This window comes from Harpegnathos saltator, unplaced genomic scaffold, assembly GCF_003227715.2.
Source record: "Harpegnathos saltator strain DR-91 unplaced genomic scaffold, Hsal_v8.6 scaffold56, whole genome shotgun sequence".
Classification (NCBI taxonomy): domain Eukaryota; kingdom Metazoa; phylum Arthropoda; class Insecta; order Hymenoptera; family Formicidae; genus Harpegnathos; species Harpegnathos saltator.
The window spans coordinates 1,021,404-1,043,066 of NW_020230382.1; the positions used below are offsets into that span (position 1 = coordinate 1,021,404).

General features: G+C 45.4%; 4 protein-coding genes across 6 annotated transcripts; 2 read left to right on the forward strand and 2 right to left on the reverse strand.

Annotated features, from left to right (window-relative positions):
• Positions 1 to 412: 412 nt before the first annotated feature.
• LOC105185730 (E3 ubiquitin-protein ligase RNF19A) lies at positions 413 to 12,917 on the forward strand. Of its 3 annotated transcripts, XM_025303632.1 has the most exons (14): positions 413 to 623; positions 2,647 to 2,797; positions 3,182 to 3,416; positions 3,490 to 3,647; positions 3,800 to 3,986; positions 4,089 to 4,400; positions 4,493 to 4,637; positions 4,730 to 4,866; positions 4,988 to 5,085; positions 10,384 to 10,582; positions 10,817 to 11,012; positions 11,155 to 11,320; positions 11,455 to 11,837; positions 11,922 to 12,917. In XM_025303632.1, the coding sequence occupies exons 3-14, from the start codon at positions 3,254 to 3,256 to the stop codon at positions 12,166 to 12,168; spliced, it is 2,391 nt and encodes a 796-aa protein (XP_025159417.1). In that variant the 5' UTR covers positions 413 to 623; positions 2,647 to 2,797; positions 3,182 to 3,253; the 3' UTR covers positions 12,169 to 12,917. The 3 variants fall into 3 exon arrangements, with proteins under 3 accessions (XP_025159417.1, XP_011143736.1, XP_011143737.1); XM_011145434.3 differs by lacking the exon at positions 2,647 to 2,797 and having other exon boundaries at positions 414 to 623; XM_011145435.3 differs by lacking the exons at positions 413 to 623; positions 2,647 to 2,797 and adding an exon at positions 638 to 1,010.
• Positions 5,777 to 8,521, reverse strand: LOC105185729 (uncharacterized). The gene is made up of 3 exons (XM_011145433.3): positions 7,662 to 8,521; positions 7,363 to 7,575; positions 5,777 to 7,283 (listed from the first exon to the last, which is right to left on the reverse strand). The coding sequence occupies exons 1-3, from the start codon at positions 7,776 to 7,778 to the stop codon at positions 6,336 to 6,338; spliced, it is 1,278 nt and encodes a 425-aa protein (XP_011143735.1). The 5' UTR covers positions 7,779 to 8,521; the 3' UTR covers positions 5,777 to 6,335.
• A 1,720-nt stretch (positions 12,918 to 14,637) lies between the features above and the next one.
• On the reverse strand, positions 14,638 to 15,734 carry Bet5 (blocked early in transport 5). Its single transcript, XM_011145432.3, has 3 exons — positions 15,427 to 15,734; positions 14,922 to 15,131; positions 14,638 to 14,822 (listed from the first exon to the last, which is right to left on the reverse strand). Exons 1-3 carry the CDS (start codon positions 15,523 to 15,525, stop codon positions 14,694 to 14,696), a joined length of 438 nt encoding a protein of 145 aa, XP_011143734.1. The 5' UTR covers positions 15,526 to 15,734; the 3' UTR covers positions 14,638 to 14,693.
• A 2,099-nt stretch (positions 15,735 to 17,833) lies between these two features.
• Positions 17,834 to 21,559, forward strand: LOC105185735 (keratin-associated protein 16-1). Its single transcript, XM_025303619.1, has 3 exons — positions 17,834 to 17,886; positions 19,002 to 19,821; positions 21,426 to 21,559. Exons 2-3 carry the CDS (start codon positions 19,050 to 19,052, stop codon positions 21,557 to 21,559), a joined length of 906 nt encoding a protein of 301 aa, XP_025159404.1. The 5' UTR covers positions 17,834 to 17,886; positions 19,002 to 19,049.
• Positions 21,560 to 21,663: the final 104 nt, after the last annotated feature.

Here is a 21,663-nt window from a genome sequence, read left to right on the forward strand (position 1 = left end):
ATAAATTGACCATTCGCGATGTTTAGCCAGATTTTGAGACACCGTGAATGTACGATACGGCAACTTTTGTATTTATTTAATAATAAATGATTATACTATTTATAATAAGATCTTTTTATGCGTAATCAAAGTCCCATACGTACCTATGTTGGAAATTGCAATTTCTTGGCGATTCCCGTATTCGATCGAACAATTCACGTTACTCGCGCCATTTCAAATTTCACAGGCCGTAATGTCGACTGTTACCGCATGGTGACGCTCTGTACATCTCGGTACATTCAGCATTCGTGTATTACAACGCGTCTGAAGTGAGCAATTTTTGCATTCGATATCTCGCTGCTGAATATTCGCGCAGCGAAACCATTTGCCAAGAGTCTCCGGATGACTTCACGTTTGCAGTGTTACACGACATCAAATGTGCCACGGCAGTCTCAGGGTTTTCCCGTAATAACATCGTAAGCGGAAGCAGTCAGCTGTTGTGTCAAGTGAACATCCTTAACCAACAAATTGCGTGATTATTCGGCCAATCTTGCTCCAATCAGGGCATTCGTAACGGGCTACGATACGGATCGTTGTACCAATTCGGTGGTGGGCCAGTGGCTATGCCCGTCAGTACGGCAAAGGTAGGACCGAGTCTTCGCATCGACCGCGTTGTCCGTCGTGGGAGATCGAGTCACGTCTCGCGACTCGTTTGCATCTCCGCGAGTGTTAGTTATCGACACGCGTTACAACGGCAGTGCTCGTGCGGACTTACCGCTCGTAATATTCTCGCGCTCCCGCGATCCCAGCAGAGTGCTCGCATGCGTCTCCTGTTCTATTTTCCGTCGTCTACGCTGTAAAGAGAAGCTTTCCGACGCATTGCTCTACGTGTGTCGACTACGTGCTGTGCACCTTCCTCGGCTGTTTACAGACCAAGTCTCACTGCGGGCACGGCACGAAACGCACCCGACGCCGAGTCCCTCTCTGCCCTTATTGTGTCTGTCGGTTGCACGTATATACATTTGAACGCAGTATGTATCAATGATAAGATCTGTCCGATTCCTGGTGCGAGGATAAGATCTCCAGAGCTATAACCAGGCTGGACGGCCGCCGCTGTTGCATCTGGCGGGAGGTCGCTCGCTCTCCCGCGGCGGACGATGCCACGTTTAAGTTATAAATGCGAAATAGAAATATCAGCAAACAATCCGAGTTGTATTTTATTTTGTCATGGTCGTGTTGTGAATGATCCTAATTTTCTTTGTAGTGAAAAGTGCAACAAGTTTTTGTAGATCAGTATTTGATGTTATTAATCTGGTGAAAATGGTCATAATGAATCATATGCTTTTTAATATCAATTAAACCTTAACTCAAGTTTAAATCTCTATCTGAAGAGAATTTAAACTTAAAAGTAGGTTAAATTGATGTTGATAGAAACGGACATTGGAGAATTATGCGCTACATTAGTTTGATCTCACAATTTGAAGAATGATGATTTGTGGATTAACATATGGATTATTCACTGCATTTTGTATATCTTATCATCCATGCTGCAGTGAAATTTTTATTATCATGAGCACATAGGCATAGAATAGTGTGTGATGTGATTAAATTAAATTATCACAAGTGGTGATTTATCATATTGGAGGATTCTTATAACAATTTTCTACTGAGAAGTCAGACAGTGGTCACTGATAGTGGTTGACATGTTAATACCAACTTATTTATGATACAAAAGACATCAAAAAGTAAGGGAATAAAATCAGCGTTGCTCTTTGGAATCATTTTTCCTATAAAGAATCTAGAAGCAAGTGGTTGTTTGATTGCAAAGGCTGTATATTTGCTGCGAATTTGATTACGAGTTGTGAACAGACAACAAGAGATTGGATTTTTTAGTTATGTTTGTACATAGATTTTTTCCCAATAGGTGTTCAATTCTGGCAGTAATCATCATTTACAGTCAATGTAATGCAATAGCAATATTAAATAATATGTTCAGCATGGAACAATATATACCATGTGTCTTACATTTTCACTGGCAGATAAAGAGCAGATATATTTGTTGTAAATATGTACTGTCTGTCGTGAAGAGATATGATCTCTTTCCCTCTTCCTCTTTTTCTCTCTGTGTCGCGAATCGAGCGTGTCGAAATTCGCACATGTTACATGACTTCAAGAATTGCAACACATCTGATTATTCATGCGTCCTGCAGACACGGTGAAATCGCCAATGACCATCGTAGCCTGTATTATTCCTTTCTCAGGGAAAGCAGCGAATCGTTTTGGCAAAAGAAACGGTTCTGAAAAATGCCAAACCGACAAAGAATGACGAACCGTTTACGTTGATGTCGCGACGAAAATAAAACCGCCGTCGTTTCTCTAAAAGTATTTGTTTCAAATCGCGCCTGCGAGACGGATTATTCTCGCCACGTGCGCGATGCTGAGTATTTTTATATCAAACATACGATGTTTGTCTATACGTTCTCGTCTGCGAATGCTGTATTAGCATTTCTCGGAGAATTCTTCTTAGTGAAAGTATCTTCAGGCGACGTAATATGTCCAAATATATATGCACATGATTTTCTGCTCAAGGCTCGCCTGTCAGATCGGCTTTACTTCTGTGTAACACTTTCATATGTTTATTAAATATAATACGATTTGAACGGAAAGATGTCTTCGATGTCTCTCTCGAGGAAAAATGGAATACCGCCCCGCTCGTCAGGTTTTAATTACCTCCGTAATGAGTCATTGTGAATGACAGCAGACGAAGAATAATGAATGGATTATTATTATTACCGCTGTTATGCGTGTAATTCCAAATGTTCGTCAGCTTTATTTTTAATCGATAATTCATGCAATCGATAAAATTTCATGCACATATCACGCGTCGTATAACTTGAATTTCAAGCTTATATAACGTATTTATGTAAAGCGGTAGAAAGTACCGACTGATGAAGTAGTTAAAGAAAATCCCAATCAATAGCTTTACATTTGTGAACTTTCTTACATAAATTTAATCATTTATATGTGATTCTTTTTCTTTTTTACAAAATTTAACAACATGCATCAGCAAATGATTGATTTGATGATGTGTGTTACGAGTATGAAATTTTTTATATAGATTTTATGGATAAATCGTGCGTATATTGCGTGTTGATAGTCTCCAAGTTTTTAGTATGCTTATAATTGTTTGATTTGATTGCAGAATCATTGCGAGCTCAAGCGACGAGGAATATGATTCTGTAGCAGTGCGTAATATTTCACAGTGTCTCTCAGGATGTTCAAAGAAAATGACAATGGCGCAGGAGGTTGCAATGGCGCGACACCTCGTCCACGGAGGATATTTCCTCGATTTTCATTACGCAGATTATTATATTCCAGTCCGCTTATCGGCCGGCGTATCGTAAGAACGCCCAGTTCAAGCAACAGGAATGCGAAAGGTAACTTTAAAGTTTGATCGAAATGCAAGAATAACTCGAGCAAGAATGACTGTGATGTTTCTTTCCAATATAGGAAATATTTCCACAACTAAAGATCAAGCAAGTGGAAGAGTGGCGGATGTTGAGAAAGGAGAGGCCAGAGTGAGCAACGGTTCGAGCCATTTCCAATTTCATAACATAGATCTACAGCGTGCTTCCAGCAAAGGCTCCGGACTGTTCTCTGCGGGAAAGGTATCTGTCGCGCGAGATAATAACAACGTAATGATTATGTCGGAGAAGATACTGCAAAAACTCAAACATATTACCTAGCCTATATTTACCTAGCCTGATAATGAGTCATCATTAATAAGCACGTTTATGCATATGTACATCTGCTGTTTCAGAGTAACGATGGACCGATGGAGTGTCCATTGTGTTTAGCCGACTTGCCGGCAGAATTCTTTCCCGTTATCCAGTCTTGCCATCATCGCAATTGCTATGATTGCTTTCAGCAGTATCTCAAGGTGGAAATCTCCGAATCCAGGGTCAATATAGCTTGCCCCGAGTGTAATGAACTATTACATCCAAATGGTGAGCGCACACATTCTAGCGTTATGTATAAATCTTACGTTTAAATGAAATTTACGGCTTCTTGTTTCTCACGACTCCTTATCATCTTTCTTGCATGTGCAGATATTCGAATGATCTTGAACGACCAAACTCAGTTGGAGAAGTACGAAGACTTTATGGTTCGAAGAGTGCTCGCCGTAGAGCCCGACGCGAGATGGTGTCCTGCTCCTGACTGCAGTTTCGCTGTAATTGCTAGTGGCTGTGCTTCGTGTCCGAAATTACGTTGCGAACGGCCAGGTTGTGACTCGTATTTTTGTTATCACTGTAAAGCACAGTGGCATCCCAATCAAACGTGCGACGCTGCTCGAGCGCAACGTTCTCAGTACTACGAACGTAGCTCTTCTTTGAGTTTTAGTCAAACCGATTCACAGCACAGTAAGTTAGAATCGCATTCTTATGGAGTGGTATTCATTTGATCGATTAATGTCAAGTTGCATTTATAGAGTTGTAATTTATGACATGTTCAGGAGACGACATAAAGCCATGCCCGAGATGCCAAGTTCTGATTGTCAAAATGGACGACGGGAGTTGCAATCATATGACGTGTGCGGTTTGTGGCGCAGAATTTTGTTGGCTCTGTATGAAGGAAATCAGTGATCTTCATTATCTAAGGTACGTCCAATTGTTTTGCGAATAAAGTCGTAACCGTATAGAACACGTTTGACGTAAACGAGCATGAAGTTTGAAAGTCTTTCTATCTTCAGTCCTTCTGGCTGCACTTTTTGGGGTAAAAAGCCGTGGTCCAGGAAGAAGAAGATTCTGTGGCAACTTGGAACTCTCATAGGAGCTCCAGTTGGAATCGGTCTCGTCGCTGGTATAGCATTTCCTGCTATGATTATAGGTTGGTATTAATATCTTGAAACGAATACACACATTGCGAGATGACGTAGAGATATAAATCACAGTATTTCGGAGTGATAGAAATAGGTGTCACTACAGACATTATATATTTCATGTTTAAGGTATACCTGTGTGGGTAGGACAGAAATTATACACGAGATACGAAAAGGCTAACAAGCACAAGAGGAACGCTTTCATTCTGGGCGGTGTTACTGCATCGGTGAGTTCATTGTTTTTTATTAGCATGAAGTTTCAACATTTTAATGTTTGCGAGATATACGAGTATGTTCTGATGTTACACTTTTTCACATTTAATGAGCATCGCTTATCGTTACGAATATTTCATTATTAAAAAGTGTCAAGTTCTCTCTTTCTCACGGGAGAATCTTAGTAAAGATACGAATAGTTCAGAACGCAAATTTCGTCTGTGATTAAAAGAACAAAATTAGACGATTAGAATGTATGCGGTAGAGCTGCAGCAAGAACTTGCTTTACTATTCGTGATAACATCGAAGTATATTTTATATATATAGTTTATACAAAGAACATGGATAATACAATATTTGTATATATAGCGTTAACAAAACAGCGCGTTCGCTGGAATAATTGTCGGAAGAAAATTGATCACGGGACGTATTCGGGCAGATGGAACATATTGTAATTGTTTCGCATGTTTCACGCATCTCGCGTTGCATCTCGAAGATATTTGAAATTTCGATGCATGTGCTGACATTAATCGCGTATGTTCAGCTGACTCCATCCTAGCAGTCGCATCACACAACTACCTGCCTAGATCTTTCATGACTTGGCACAGCGCACGTTTAAAGATCGTTCATCAACTTTTTGTTTTTTTTTTTGAGCGCAAGAACCGAATCGAAGAATCACATTAAAAAAATCAACGTCTGTTGATATAAAGTCAATCTCTTTATTGCGTAACACCACTTAGAAAAAACGTGCTTCCGATTGTATCCTACCTTACTTTTGAGACTTTCATCGCATTGGCAAGGTGATTCTTGCACGAGTTAGTCATTAAAGTGTGTGTCGCTCTAGCTTTTAAGGAGTAATATCCAACAGGATGTCAAAGCTTACACTAATGTATAACCGAGACATCTATCGTGTCGTGTTTAAGCATACTGACTTCGATCGATTTCCCCTCGCTCGTCTATAGTATTTCGTCACGTAGTGAAGAGACCGAGTATAACACAAGTTTCTAACGTCCACTATATTCTTCCGGCGTTTGCCGCCGGCAAACATTTTCGCAACTACCCTCCTTCAGCGCTCGTGTTGTTCGCGTCGTTGCTCTAGCTTGAATCTCCGTTCGATCGGGAACACCAAGATCGCGTCTTTAAGCTACGGATGGGCTATCAAAGTGTTTATCGCTTCGTATGATCATCCTCGCTTCGAGTCACAGCCCGGGATAGAAACGTTAGTTCGGCGCTGCGTTCGGTGAATCGACGGTGGCAGCGTTGATTAAGAATCCGCCTCGTTCGTCGTGACGATAGCTTCGTCCGTCAGCACGCCGTCTTTGTACAGATCTTCGAGAACGTCGAGCAGTCGTTGCTCAGTGCGGGGATCACCGAGCGCAACGTCCACGGAACCGATACAAAGTAAAAGCGCCAGCAACTGAGATCTTCTGTAGTCCTTGTTGAAGTCTTCTCGAGTATATTCCAAGTCTTTCTGAATATCCACGCCGAGACACGAGCACGTGAAGTTGAGTTTGCTCCAGTACATGTCCAGAAACAGGTCAATGTACTTGCGACGCGTCTCGGTCGGCACTGAGCTCAGTATCAGCAGCGCCACGTCATTCGTCGGTCGACTGTAAGTGACCATTTGCCAATCGACGATATAACAGTACGGGTTCACCTGATCGTGAGTGAAGATCAGGTTGTTACTCCAGAAGTCGGTGTGAGTAATCAGCGCCATCGGGCCGTCTGGGGCCAGTAGAGACGAGATTATATCTTTGGTACGGGGTCGTAGAGTCAACAGGATCTCAAGGATCGCGTCCAGACCCGGCCTGCTCTCTAGAAAATGCACCAGCTGTGGTAAGCCGCGCTCCACCAATTGTTGATACGAGTCGGTCGCCTTTCCTGTTTGAAAGAGAAACGGATAACGCTCCGGTAGAGACTGCCCGTCCACGACTTTCATCGCCAACGAGTGAGCATGGAAACAGGCGATGGCGTCTAGCGCGGCCTGCGTTTGAACGCGGGTCAGTCCTTCTGAAAATTTGACGCTCTTGCGACCATCACGCACGTCATCCAACACTAGTATCGATTCCGGCGGCACCGGGCTGTCGTCGGTCCCGCCTGCGGGAATATAATGAGCGTCAAAGCATATCGGGACCGACAATTTGATGTCTGTCTCGAAGCTGCTCATCTTGGGAATCTGTCTCTCCTTAAAACTCTTTAAATCCGGCATTACCTAAAAGAGACAAGCAGATGGGGGAGATTAACATTCGCTTTCGAAGGAAAGCCCCGGGATTACTCTCTTCGTCTCTTACCTGCGTGTAAAATTTGATCTCTCGGAGATCGAACTGGCCCTCGGTGACGAAGAAACGGCTGAACGGATCCTTAGGTAGCTGTTTTATGATAATCGGCCTCAGGTACTTATTTTGACAAGCATTCAGCCAGTATTTAACGCAAACGCTAGTGATGGAGCTCAGTGCACCTTCGCTGGTGCACTCGGGTTTCGCTTCGAACCGTAGGATCCTGACCTAAACAAATTGTCGCGGCGAGGTCGTTGGAATTAGCGCGGATTAAACGCAGGCGTACGTGTTACTCGCGGCTCAACTAGACTGACCTTCTCCCCATGATACTTGGTGAACAAGCTCTCGAGCCACTCCTCTCGGACTTCCCAGTCCGAAATGACCTGCTCCTCCCCGCACGAAGTGTCGGTCTCGTCGTCCAAATCGGACATGACTCCTCCTCAGCTGGTCTCTCTCTTTTTCTCTCTCTCTCTCTCTCTCTCTCTCTCTCTCTTCCCTTCTCTTTTTCTTCTTCTACTTCTACTTCTTCTCCGCTAACGGTCAATTTCGACGACGCTCGATGTCCGCTGAAACGCACAGGCCAGCGTTAACACGGCACTGGTGTGACTGCTGGTGTGGCCGCTGTTAAACAAGTGACGGATGCCGAGACGTTGCAGCCGGTACGACACGCCTATCCGATCACTCTCGCACACGCATATGCGCGCCGGTTCGCGCTCGCTAGCGTGAAATCACCGTAGCTGATAATGAAACCCTCGTTACGTGCCGCTGCCTTTTCCCGGTTCCACGTCCGTCGCCGTCGCCGAACCTGCGTTATGTGAGAGACCTCGTAGATCGATGCCCCAACACAGTGCGCGCACACTAACGCAATTCCTTGTCGGCACCTTTCATGCTGGTGTCTGTCAAAACGGGGCGCGCATGCGCGCGAGATAAAAGAGTTGCGCGGGGAAACAGGTAAAGGTGATAGCGAAGTCAGCTTCTCTCTTTTTAACCGACGTGGACAGTGGACGAAGGTGCGGCGATCGGCAACAATAGCTTCAACGTGTAAAGTTGTAGCACTCCAGAGTTTCCCCGTGAGAGATCCGCGCTTTAGGGAGACGAGGCTTCATGTATCATAAGCTTATTACGCCGGCCTGCCGGGTATTCTCTTACTCAGCAGTGTAAAGGTACTCGCGCATGCGCAAGATACAGGACCTCCTACGATGCAGGACTCCCCGAATGTTGCTTTCCGTCGCTTCCTTTTCCCTCTTCTCTTTCCGACTCGACTCGGTGTGCACATTTAGCACAATTAGAACCTGATGAAGCATAATACAAACCTTTAACAATGGTAAGGAGAGAGAGAGAGGGGGAGAGAGAGAGAGAGAGAGAGAGAGAGAGAGAGAGATATCATCTTGCTCTCTACCATCTTTCCGACCCTTTCCGACTTCCTTCGGCCTCGCACATGCGCGGCCCGTTTTGAACAACAAAAATCAAGAAGTTGCTCTATATGCTGCAACCCTGGCATGAAAGGAGCGGCTGCTACCCTTCAATCGTCCTACGACACGCCCTACGGCGCGCACCGACCTCCTCGCTTCCTCCTCGGCTGCATCCACGCGCCCCCGTGGATCCTCGAATCGCGCACGAGTGACACTGACCGACGACGCAACGGCTTGTTGCGGCTCGACTCGGTCGCGGGGATACCTCGAAGAGATCGAGACCTTGATGCGCGCATGCGAAAGCATACGAGCGACCTCGGCAGATTCGCGCTCGTACACGACGTAGAGCGCTTCCCCGGGTCCTCCGGTAACTTTCTCCCGCAACTTTCTCGTTGGATGCGCTAATGACATCTGAATCATATCGAACGCCGCCACGTTCAGCGCGCGTCCTGAACTTTTATACACGCGGGAGAGGTAGATTTCTAGAGATTGCTCTTTCGTATCATGCGCCCCTCCAAGTCCCCCCCGCCCCCACCCCGTTCCTCCGCCGTGTGTGAAGGTCATATCGATATCTTCGTTACGGCGAACGGTGCGTATACGCTACTGAAGTGACTGCGCACGCTTGCGAGGGATTTGATCTTTCCACGTTGCTGCAGGGTGGAACACCGAGAGATATCAGAGCGTGCGCGCGTACCCATTGGCGATCAATATCCTTCCTTCCGCGCCTCCCGGATCTCTCCTCCCACACGATATGCATTCTCTATCCGCGGCGGTGTTCGATCTTGGCCGGGTTTTCCCGCGTATGCGCGGCGAAGTGTCCAGTGAAGTGTCTAGCTGCGCGCGAGCAGGGCGATATCCAGAGATGTTGCATCTGCCTCTCGATTATAAATTTCAGACAAGTCGCGCACGTCCCCTTGATATGATGGGCGATGTGACTTTGGAATACTTTTTTATTCCATGGAAGTTTCAGCGTCGTCGCGAGGGTGGACCGCCTTATCGGGACAACGAAGTTTTCAATTCGCGGATAAGATTGTTACTCGCAGATAAGATTAGTCAGTAACATGAAAGACACGGTAAGAATACTATGTTGGGAATTATGCGATATCGATTGAGGTGTCGCCGCGAGGCGAAGAGACCAGTCGAGAGCCTTCGAATCGAGACAGAGCCAATTCAAAAGTGTCGATCTGCCCTTGCAGATAAAATTCTTCATCACGTCACGATGTTGATGCATGAACATTACACGGCAGATGCGAGAATTTAGATTGATTATTATTATCCGTTATCGCTAACAATAGGAACCTAGCTCGCGCTAGGTGACGAGCTTCCATCGCCGTGAAATTGTAGATTCTTACGTATCTCGAAGCCGCGTGGCCTTCGAGATTCTATCCAAGCATCTCTATTTATACTCCTGTGTATCGCTAACAGGTGTCAGCTACATTGCGTGAACGCGGGAGGGGAGCCGCCTTAAAGACTTTAATAACTCTTTAATAACTCATCACTCCGTGGGCGCCGTGCTTTGATGATAATTTTTTGCTGACTCGGCCAACGACGCGTCACGTGAAAGCCTCTAACGAGGTGTGTGGGCCGGATGCTTGTAATTGACCTGCGTTGTAAACTTCCGCAGGTTCTAGTGTCGCCGGTGCTGGCGGGATTAGCCGTGGGTATCGGTGTTCCCATACTGCTGTTCTACGTCTACGGCGTGGTCCCGGTATCACTTTGCCGAAACGGCGGCTGCGGTGTCACCAGAAACGGCACCGGAGTGCGCTTCGAGTTCGACGATGAGAACGAGCTGATGGGCGCCTTGGGCGCGCGCAACGGCGGAGGTAAACACAGTGCGCGCACACACGCACCCCATTGTGCCCCGTCGTTGTACATCACGCATACATGTCCCGTCCGATCAGATAGCTCCTCCATTCGCGCGTGTACTCGCGCTGTCCTATTCATCACATTCACTCCCCCTCCCCCTCCCCCTCCCCCGCGTGCGTTGGAACTGCCAGATCCTGCCACCGCCAGTCGTCGTGATCTGAAGCCTATTGTAAGTCTGTGTTATGTTGCAGATGCAGCGTCAATAGACGTCGCGAGTCACCGCGGCGGCAATCCTTCAATAGGAGAGGCCTCGCTCTCGCTGGGTAGCGGCAGTCAGTTGGAGAAATTAGGCCGGGAAAATGATCGCGAAAGCGCCAGCAACGTGGCCCTAGCTGGCACTAGTCTCGCGGGGAGTATAGCCTCCAGCGTACTACCCGGAGGTCAAAGGTATTTTTCGAATCTCGCACTGGTGAAGTCCTGTGTGATGCACCTTTCTTCCCTCCCTCTCTCCCTCCCTCCCTCCCTCCTTTTCTCTTCGATCGTCGTCACACGAAATATCTTTTATATCGTTGCATGTACGCACATGCAGATTGGAGGTCCAGGCTGACGTTACGTCTACGCAACGCTTCAGTCTGTGCAGCGAGACCGCGTCCGCGGCTACTAGTCTGTCGGAAAAATCGGTGAACGCTTCCATCGCCTTAGATGATGGCGCGGCTTCCACGAGGGCCTTGGCCGGTTCCGTTCTTAACTTCAAGGTGATTATTCTTTCGCCCTCGCTCAAATGTCTAGTGAATAGGACCGCTCGTCGGTCCTATCGCCGAGCGAATATTAAATTTAGCTGAAACACGAAACATAAATCTTACTTCTTCTTTTATCTCTTCTCGCGCAGATGGACAGCAGTTCAATCAGCGGTGGTAGAAGTACGGAGGGAGAGCAACCAGCTAGCTCCACCAACGGCGGTCATATGGACTCTGCTGGTCAAGCGACATCGTTGAGCTCGTTGGAAGAAATGGCGCCGGGCTTAGCAAAACGCACCCGGCGTAAGCTTACGTTTGATCCTCAGTGCAGCGATTCTGGTAGCTGGATTATGGGCGGCGAGGACGGTGTCTCGGAACGAGTACGATTCGACGATCACGTCAGTGTAATTGAAGCGGATCAAGAGAGGGTAGTGGGTGGCAAGTTGGAAAGCTGCGCGATGAATAATCGTTCAACCGGCGGCCGTAAGCGCAATAAAGATCCGGAGCAAGAGACGGATGTTCAAAAGACGTCCAAGTACGAATCGCGGAATAACTGTTAAGTCACAGCCGAATTGCATTACGAATTGTGTCACTATTGCGATATTGTGTAATTATGTAGGAGCCCGAACGGTGAGTCGAACGCCGAGAGCCCCGTGGACGATACTTCGCGGGAGCGCATCAACGTCGCCACTTTGAGAAACGTATTTTTTCACGCTTCAGCGATATCCACGGATCGCGAGAAACGACTGTCGGTCATAGAGGAGCCGACGCCGCTGACCGTGTCGCAAGCTGCCGGCAATCGAATCTGCACTTCTTGCGACGAGGGTCAGAGTTCTACCGTTGCGGACGAGAATTTGCGTTGCTAAGATGGTTAAGACTGAACATGGATGTACGATGTGTGTACAGATGCGTATATACATATGTTGAGTGTGTATATATGTATTAAATACCGGATAAATGTACGATGCGTTAACACGTTAAGCACGACGATTGTACATATCCACATATACATACATAATACGCATAGTTCAAATGCTACACAAGAAACAAAGAAATAAAAATATCGCAAAAAAAGTAACTCTAGTGCATTTGCGCTGTGACCGTGTATATGTGAGTATACTCTGTACATATATATACATATGTTATATGCATATGTATAGTATGTATGTGCGTATATATGTGTGTATATATATATATGTGTGTATATATATGTATGTATGTAGTTACATACATATGTATATACAGACATAATACATATACATAAGATATACAAATACACCACATATGGCCCCCAGATCGTTATGGAAAGTGAATATGAAAGTTAAATACAAAATTCTTTTTTGCGTCAGCATTAATAATGAAATGCATTAAATTACATTCGTTATTATGATAGACGGAACGGAAGTCCTATCATTTACATTAATATTATCTTCCGATTGTCAACATTCGGTTTGTAACGAACAGGAGGACAATACAAGCTAAGAAAAAGAATTACTAAAGTGAAAGTTAATCTCACGGGTTGTCGTTGCATTTTATAAGTCAAATACTGCTCATTACGTCTTTAAGTATAACGCGTTTAATCGTATGTTTAATCTATCGGCTAGTACATGTATAACAATATATGCATATGAGCATCTCCCAAAAAATGTGTCTGCCCTTGCTGTGTGAAAATATATGTAATACGACAAGTAGCTTTATTTTTCTCAAAACAATAAGTATTCTTTCGCGTTATGTTATATATATATATATACAAGAATGCTGCAAGTGGAAAAGATTGTAACTTTTATGATACTTTGATGTTTTTATATACTTTTTTTTTCGATTTACATGGCGCACACATAAAATATTTTATTTATTCAATAAGTGGAAGAATGAGTTTATATACATTTTTGCATATCATTTCTGCATTTGTCAGTTTATATGCATATTGGTTATAAATGTTAGTTATAAATGATTTCAAAGAAATAATTTTATATTCTTTGAAATAGTCATTTACAGTCAATGAGTAGTAATTTTATCTTATAACTTTTTACGATAAATTCCAAGTCAAATTAATTTAATGTTAAGTCAAATTCGGGGACATATAATGCATATTGGTTCTGTAAAATGGAGTTTAAAATTGCAAAATATTTAGTGTTTAAGTAATTTTATTTTTCATTTTATTCTTACATATACGAAATAATAATTTAGTCGATAGCTTACGAAAAGAAGATGTTGCTTTGGATACGTGGACCCAAGAAAAACCGAATTTTGAACTATGACATAAACTGCCGCCTTTTCTCTTTATATGCAAACAGTAGTACTCTAGTTGTTGTATTTAAGCGAAATTTACACCAAAAACATATTTGCAATTATTGATAAATTTACTGTATAAAAAAAGTACTAAAGTAAATACATTCTCAGCATATTATGTTTAAATTATTAGGTTCAGAAGATTAAATAATCTTACTTAAAGAGTAAGTAAGTTTTGTTTCCCCAGTCATCATTATATCAAACAGTATGATTATAAAATTTATTTCATACTGTGAAGGAGCGAAGGAGTAAAACATATTGCCAGAATTGATAGAAAATCAATAATTAGATAGTAAAACTTTGATTCCTAGTTCAAAATTTTAACAGGTCCTTAAAAGAATTTTATATTCATTTTTGTGTGAATATTTTTCAAATACATATTGTATTCTTGCAAATATACTGATGTAAATCATAATTTTATTTTAGTTAAATATCTTTTCATTATGTATTTTAATAATAGTAAAACCATTGTCATTTGAAGATTCAAGCGTGTAATAAAATTTATTAAATTACACAATTATAATAAGAATAATAACATTGCTTAAGAAACACATTTTGTGTGTTGTGTGTGTATGTTGAGATGTGTGAATGAGAGAAATACATAACTTTTCAAACACTAATTACACAACCTTTAACATACAGGAAATGGAAATATTATTTAGAATTATTACTTAATGTGATTATATAGTGCTGGCATTCACAAATGATATGTAAGGTTACATATTTTACTTTGCCTGTACTTGCCTGTCATTAAAAATATTGTACAGCACAGAAGTATCTTTTAAATAATGCACTGTTATCATTTTACATGCCAATGTAATAAATGTATATATTTCTCTGGGAAGCAAAATAAACTACTATACCAGACTAGAAATGAAACATTTAAAACATTATTAAAAACTACCATATTAAAGAAATATCAAATTTAAGATTTAATAATTGATTCTACTGTAACTTTAGATTTATGAATAATTGTTTTACGGTAATAAGAAAAATACTCCCATTTAGTAACATATAATATAAATAATATTTATTATTCAAATAAACAAGGAAAATCAACTCATCTCTATATATCAAAGTGTCTTATATTTTTTACAATCTATAACGATCGACTTAGAAATAAGGGTGATTTTTTAAATAATTCATCCACTTTTATTTTGAACAATTCACTTTGTATAGGTTCATTTAATTGGCAGAGTGGATTTTTTACTACATATTCCAAATATACCTAAAGTGAAAAATGTATAGTTATATATATATATATATACATATATGTACTAGTTTATCTGTACATCCGATATAAAAACAAAGGTATAAAAAATCTTACTTCTCTGTGCAATTGCTGCAACAATTCTCTAGCATTCTGACTTGCATTGTCGGTATTTAAGACAAACTTAAGTCCTGATGGCGTTTCAAAGTAATGAAGTGTGTATTTACTAGTCTTGAAATACAAAAATCCTTCCTTGGGGTCCAATGGCGAGATTTTACTTACAAATGATTTTATGGAAAACAACATTCCATACATTAACTTTGCTTCCTAAGTTATAGCAAATATATTTCAAATAATTATAAACTAAAGGTCTGTCAAGTTTGATACACATAACAGTGTCACACAAGTATTCAATTACACAATAACTTTAAATTACATGTAACATTATTTTATTAAATATCTGATCATATATCATACGATCATTTATTTATAAATCTTATTTGTGTATTTTTCATAAAACTGTTACAATAAGAGATAAAACGATATCTTCATAACGACATTGTTATCACAAATTTCAGGTTAGTTTCTGTGTAATTGACATCTTGATGAATCTACTACACACCTCTTCTTTGGTTATTCCCGATTTATTCAATCTGTTCCATTCTGCATAATATAGTAATGTACCAGTTTTCGAAAAGATATACAAATTGTGAATTGTCATAGCCGTATCCTTTGTTGCTCCACACAATTCACACTGTCTGAGAATGTGAGATGTTTGACTGATGAATCAATGTTTGATATAGTTTTCCTTAAAGAAGCTAGCTTATGTTTTGGTGCTTTTAAATTAGTTGATCCCTATGTTGATAGGTTTTAAATAGATATCAATAGATTTCATTGTCAGTGTATCTCACTACGGAAAAATAAAAGATCATATGATGATTCGTCTTTGAGTAATATTGGGAAGTTTTCATCACCACCGCTAGATGGTGCCAGGTAGGCTATGACCAGAGAGAAGTCTGACAGCGCTATGACGGTGAGTTTTCCGTAACGCTATATATTTTAAAACGCCTCGATATCCTATTTTAAATTAAAGAACACGAACAACGTCCATTATTTTTCTTAGTGGATTTAGGGTAAAAGTTCTTTCAATAAATATTAATATATTTATTAATATTCACTATTACTAGTGCCAATTTGAAGTTATAAAAAAAGACTATATTTAGAAAAAAATGAAAGATTATTATTTAGCTGGATATTAAATTACACATTATTAAAAACAACCAGAACAGGTTTCAATATAAGAAATTCATCTGAATTTCTTGCCTGTTGAGTGAAAACATTTATAATTCAATCAATCAATCAATTCTGTTGATCTACGATCACGCAATTGTTTGAGTAATACAAACGTTTTCCCAATAATATTTCAATAAATTTAATTTATTACGCGAATGATACAATTCATAAATTGCTATTTAATGCTGCGAAATGTTATATTTATCTTGCTATCATGCCAATCGAAGAATCATTCTGCAGCATGATAATTAGATGCCTTCGTGTCTTTCGCGATCAATCTCCGCTGATTTCACACTTTCGGTCATACGTCAAGTCGTCATTCGGTCATTGAACCGAGACAGCAAGACAGACTAACCGAAAATGTAAGTTAAAAAAATAACACGCCAACACCCCCGCCGATCACCTATTCCGGACCGTAAATGGCACGTTTCTCTGCGCGAAATTATTTTCGAAAAATCGGGTTTCATCTCCAAGAGAAATCAACATGTCCTGCGATCAAGTTGGTATCAAGAGACGACGTCCTGCCACCGGTTGTTGCGGTTATTACATATAATTTAGACAATTGGAATATTTCCAGGGAAAACATTTCAAAACAGAATACTTCAAAGAAATTCTCCATGATAGCAAAAACGATATATCTTAATTTCTGTATTCGTCTCTCCCTTCCTCTTTTATCCTCGAAAGCTCTCTTCCGTCATGCATCTCGGGAATGCGATCAGGCTTCATCGTCAGCGTTTCTGATGAATTCGCGATGTTGTTGCGCGCAGGTAGCGGACGCACGTCGGACAGCAGGAACGGTTGTTTCGAGGCGCGCATACCGTCCTGTAATTGCCAGAGCAACGCGGGATGCTTGGATGGCAACGATTGCGGCGGCTTGCGGCTCACCGGAAGCGCCGCGACGGGTGCGTGTCCTGGGCCATGTCAATGCGCCGAGGAGGAAATGTGGAACAGTAACGCGCCGCCGAAACCAAATTGCCGATGGTTGAGCAACTTTGCCGAGCTGCGTCGTCAATGGAGCGACCACGGACGCCAACGGACTTGCAAGTGCTGCAGCTGCCGACCCGCGTGGTAGGGAATGCAACGACGATTAAGTAATATCTCTCGCTAGTTCGACGACCGACAGGGAGGGAAAGCGAGAGTGAGACGAGGGTGAGCGAGGAGAGTGACTCTCGATGCCGTCGTTCTTCCCGTGACAGAACGTAAAAGGACGAGCGTCCCTACATCGGTCCTACATGTTACATTTCCTTCCTCTCACTCTCCGAGTAACAATGACGTCGGTCGGTCTCGCGCTTGCGGAGAGATATTGATATTCTGTCTTGAAGCACACGGCAAAACGCAGTCTCTCTCTCTCTCTCTCTCTCTCTCGATTTCGCCTCTCACGTGCGCGAGCGTACGCGCGAGAACGTTCGTGCAAGTCCTCCGGAAAAACATTCTCTCTCCGCGATGTTCTTTCCTCGCGCGATTGTTCCCGGCTGAGATTTATCGATAGCTCCGAGAAAATTGGAGCCGACGCTTCAACGACGTATCGCTTGTTTATGTAAAAATCTCTTGTCCGTGTAGCGTTGTGACGCGTTGTTCCTTGAAGGGGGGAGGGGGGAGGGAGGGCGGTCTGCGACACGAACGTTGATCGCGAGTACCGCTCGTTGAAATATCGAGAGAATGATTGAACTTTCTTATTTTACGCCGCAACGCGTGTTTCGATCGCAGCAGAACCGTCGCTCCGTGCCGGCTGTGTCTTTCGCCGACGCCCCGGTGTTCCGGTACCACTCTAACTTCGTCGGACTGTCAGGTACACCGTGGTAGATTCCTTCAAGAATAGAGAGCACTTGAGGGCCGCCTTGTGAGGTAGTAGATTTCGCATGTATTTGCTCTGAGAAGAGCGATAGGTAAATGGATGAGGTAAATAGGCCGTGAAGGCGCGAGAAAGACACGACACGTCTAATCAGTTTCGCTTCGGGGCATTCCGATTTAATCCACTGCGTTTTATGAGTCCGAGTCGCGCATAACAGAGGTAACTTTTAACAAATATTCTCTCCTGGCCTGGCCTTGTTGTACATTTTGCGAGAGATTTCGAGTGAAATTCGGTTCCATCGATTTCTCTCTATTTTGCACGCAACGCGGAAGTAGAAGCAAAATATATTTGATCGTGATTGAAGGAGATAACGGTGAAACTAACGGAAGTAACAAAGTAAACATCAAGAGTTTATTTCCTCGTGAAAACCGCGAATCGATTTCGACGTTGCCGTCGAGACGGAAGTTGGGATTTTCTGATTTAATCAGAGACGCCCGTCCGAGTAATTTTGGGATGTTTTAAATTGAGACACACGAAGAGAGAAAGACGTTTCCATTTGCTCTCGAGAGTACAAACAATGAGCGCGCAAACCAACGAGCAAGGAAACAAGCGAGAGGCTGATAGAATCCAGAAGCGGTGCCGGTGCGCACAGACGGCGCAAAAGCGCAGCTAAGCACTCCTTTCGGCGTTCTTCGCGCGCTTTAATTAAATCTGATAGAACGGCCGTGAGCGCGTTTAGTACAGGCGCGCTCGATTTATGTAAATTAGCGTGGCACGGTAGCGGGCAGTGATAGCGAGGGCAGCCCAAGTTTGTTAATTATTCGATAAAATCCGTAAAGTTGACTCCGAGTAATTTCTGCGCAAACTTTAATGGCTCACTAATTGCTGCGCTTTAATACGCCCAAGTCCTTTTTATACGCTCGCCCGGACTAGAGACGTCACATCGCCACCGTCGGTGGCTCTCGCATTCTCCCCGTCCCCCGCGTCCCACCGCGAGCGATATTTTAAACGACGATGCCCCCCTCTGCCCCTCAGATCGTCTCGATCGAGCGAATCGCTGCGATGTCTCTCGTTTTGTAACTGTCGCCGAACCTTTCTCCGCCCTTCGACAGAGATGCTGCGGGAGCCGTCGCCTCGCGGGCGGCGCGAGCAAATCGGAAATGACACCGGCGGATAAATCGTCGTCGGCCGAGCGAATCGTCACGAAACGCGAAGCTGGCGGTGGGTGCCCGCCGCCCATCTGCACCTATCCGTCCAACCGCTGCGACGACTCGCCCGATGTGGATCACACGTCGTCGATCGGCTCATCCTGCCGTCCTTCGCGATGTAGCGACGACCACTCGCCGCCTCAGCGCTCGTCCTGCTGCCAGCCGTACGCCGACTCGCCGCTGCGGCCGATCCTGAAGAAGAAGCACGGCTGTTGCTGCGGCCCCCGCTGCAACGAGTCCCCGGGTCCCTCTTGCATGTGCCAGCCGATGCCGCGCGGCTGCAACTGCCCGCCGCCGGTGCGGGTGGACGCGCGCGCCGCGAAAGAATGCACCTGCGACTGCCCGTCCAGTCCGGAATGCGCGTGTCCACCTAGCGAGCGAAGATTCCCCAGGACCACGAGGACCTGTCCCAACGCGCGCCTCTGTCGGCCTTTCCAGCGCCCATCAGCCGGTCCCAAGTGTCCCAGAGACTGCACGCGTTACCAGTCGTGTCTGCCGCCACCCTGCGATCCGCCGTGCGCGTTCAGCGAATGTCGGCCACCAGCTGCAACGAAGGTTACGAGGAACGATCCTTGTCGAGCGTGCTCCCCGTGTCCTTCGTGTCCACCTTGCCGAGCCGCTTCGCCCGCTTCCACGAGGTCGTCAGCTTGCCGGCCGCCGACAGCATGCGGCAAGCTGACCACCTGCGACGAACGTCAAGGACCTTCACCGTGCCCGCGAACAGGTCAGTGTTGCCGTGGGATCCAGGACGTTGTCTGTGGCGAACGAGACGGCGCCGAGGAGCGGGAGGAGACGAGCGATACAGCGGACCACGACTATCGTTGCGCGACAGACTGCGTCGAATCCGAGGATCAAGCCGGACGCGTCGGTGACAGTCGCGACGACGGCTCCGTCGGGAATTCCACGTCGAGGACATCGCTCGATTCGCCGTCGAGCGTGGCGAACGCTTCCTGGCCCGTCGGTCCTGAGTCGAGCGACTCGCCGGTCGAGCGGAGCGCAGAATACGCCGTCGAAAGCGCGACGGCGGAGGTCCTCGAGGAAGCCGCCGGCGAAAAGTCCACGGAGGATTCGCAACGCGCTTCGCCGCCGCCGCCGCCGTCGCCGCCGCCGTCGCCGTCGCCGTCGGCTCAGCTTCCGTCCGATCGTTACGCGTTCCGCCGGGTGCACCCGTCCGTCGGCAGGAACATCCTGCGGAATCTCGTGCGCGTGAGATTATCGCATCGCTCGGGATCGCCCGCGCGGCTGAGGCTGCAGGATTTATCGGCGCCGAATGAATTATCGTCCGCAGGAGCCGTCGTTCGCGGCGACGGCAGCCCGCGGGCTCGCGTCGCGCAGTCGGCAGGTGTCTCGGTGAACATCTCGGTTGAACCGGGAGCTCGCGAGAGCGACAAGGGGCGCGGGGGCGGCGCGTCCTCGGCGAGCTCACCCCGTGGAGTTCGCGTAATTCGATGGAACGTTACGAAAGCGCCGTCTCGGGTAACGAGCGATCGCTCAGCAGCCGGTCCGTCGCGACCGAGCGTGGTCGGCGTCGTTTCTTCGCCGCGTAAAATCAAGGCAGCCCGCTCGGTCGCCTCGCGAGACGATCGGCGGTGATGGGAGTGAACGGCTCGTGAGTGAAATTCCGCGTACTCGACGCGCAAGCTCTGTTGACTCCGCGATTACGAGTACGAGGAAGCTTCCGCGTTAGAGCGACAACTCTCGGCGGCATTGCGCGGGCTGAAATGCGTACAGAAGATAAAAGAGACGTCAGTGCCTTCTCTCTCTCTCTCTCTCTCTCTCTCTCTCTCTCTCTCTCTCTCTCTTCCTCGCTGATCTCTCGTCTGAGACGATAGACGATTTGGTAGACGCGTATTCAGTATGTATTAACCTCGAGGCGATACCTTGCACGAATCGAATTGCAACTTGAGTGGTAGGAAAAAGCAACGTCAGTGTACCCCCCCCCCTCCTCCCCTCCCTTCCCATCAGCTTGTAAAGATTTTTCTCGATTATACAGGCAGCTTCAAAGTTCCCTCCGCAGATCCGCGATCTCCTACGTATGTACGTTCTCTCGACACTGTCGAGAGCAAACTCGAGTAGCGATTTTCTTAGCTTTACTTGGCCGCCTAGTTCGATCGATTCGACGAGCGCGCGCTACACACCGATACTCACTCGCACCTTTTTGTTGTGACCGAAGGACCAATGTGACACGTGGTGTGGTGCGTCCGGTAGGTGACAGCTGTACGTCGGCGGGAGCGTCGGGCGCGTTCGCGCGCACACACGAGGGGAAGAACCGAAGCGCATGCTGCAACGTGTTTTCTAATCTCGGCGGTATCGGGTATTCGAGTCTAGTGCCGAGCCCGATGGCGCTAATAATATCCTTCGCTCTCCTGATCGTCGTCGCGGTCGCCTGGTCCGCCGGCTTGCTCTTTCACCGTCGTCACTTATCGCCCAAGAGAATCTGCTGGGGACGCTTGGGCCTGTGACGTTGCACGAGATGAATAGCGCGGAAACGACGGAAAGAAACGACTCGAGGGAGAACTCGATGCGTGACTTTTCGCTCAAGCTCGAAGCTGCGGGATAAGCGCGA

Bases quoted from the DNA above. Each gene is read 5' to 3' on its own strand.
- LOC105185730 (XM_025303632.1), top strand. From the start codon at position 3,254: ATGTTCAAAGAAAATGACAATGGCGCAGGAGGTTGCAATGGCGCGACA. The intron at 3,648-3,799 runs GTATCTGTCGCG...CTGCTGTTTCAG, and splicing joins GACTGTTCTCTGCGGGAAAG to AGTAACGATGGACCGATGGA. The intron at 11,321-11,454 runs GTGATTATTCTT...CTTCTCGCGCAG, and splicing joins GTTCCGTTCTTAACTTCAAG to ATGGACAGCAGTTCAATCAG.
- LOC105185729 (XM_011145433.3), bottom strand. From the start codon at position 7,778: ATGTCCGATTTGGACGACGAGACCGACACTTCGTGCGGGGAGGAGCAG. The intron at 7,576-7,661 runs GTCAGTCTAGTT...CAATTTGTTTAG, and splicing joins CCAAGTATCATGGGGAGAAG to GTCAGGATCCTACGGTTCGA. The intron at 7,284-7,362 runs GTAAGAGACGAA...TGTCTCTTTTAG, and splicing joins AGATCAAATTTTACACGCAG to GTAATGCCGGATTTAAAGAG.
- Bet5 (XM_011145432.3), bottom strand. From the start codon at position 15,525: ATGACAATTCACAATTTGTATATCTTTTCGAAAACTGGTACATTACTA. The intron at 15,132-15,426 runs GTGTGTAGTAGA...GCTATAACTTAG, and splicing joins CGGGAATAACCAAAGAAGAG to GAAGCAAAGTTAATGTATGG. The intron at 14,823-14,921 runs GTAAGATTTTTT...TTTTCACTTTAG, and splicing joins TGCAGCAATTGCACAGAGAA to GTATATTTGGAATATGTAGT.
- LOC105185735 (XM_025303619.1), top strand. From the start codon at position 19,050: ATGACACCGGCGGATAAATCGTCGTCGGCCGAGCGAATCGTCACGAAA. The intron at 19,822-21,425 runs GTCAGTGTTGCC...ATTCGAGTCTAG, and splicing joins TTCACCGTGCCCGCGAACAG to TGCCGAGCCCGATGGCGCTA.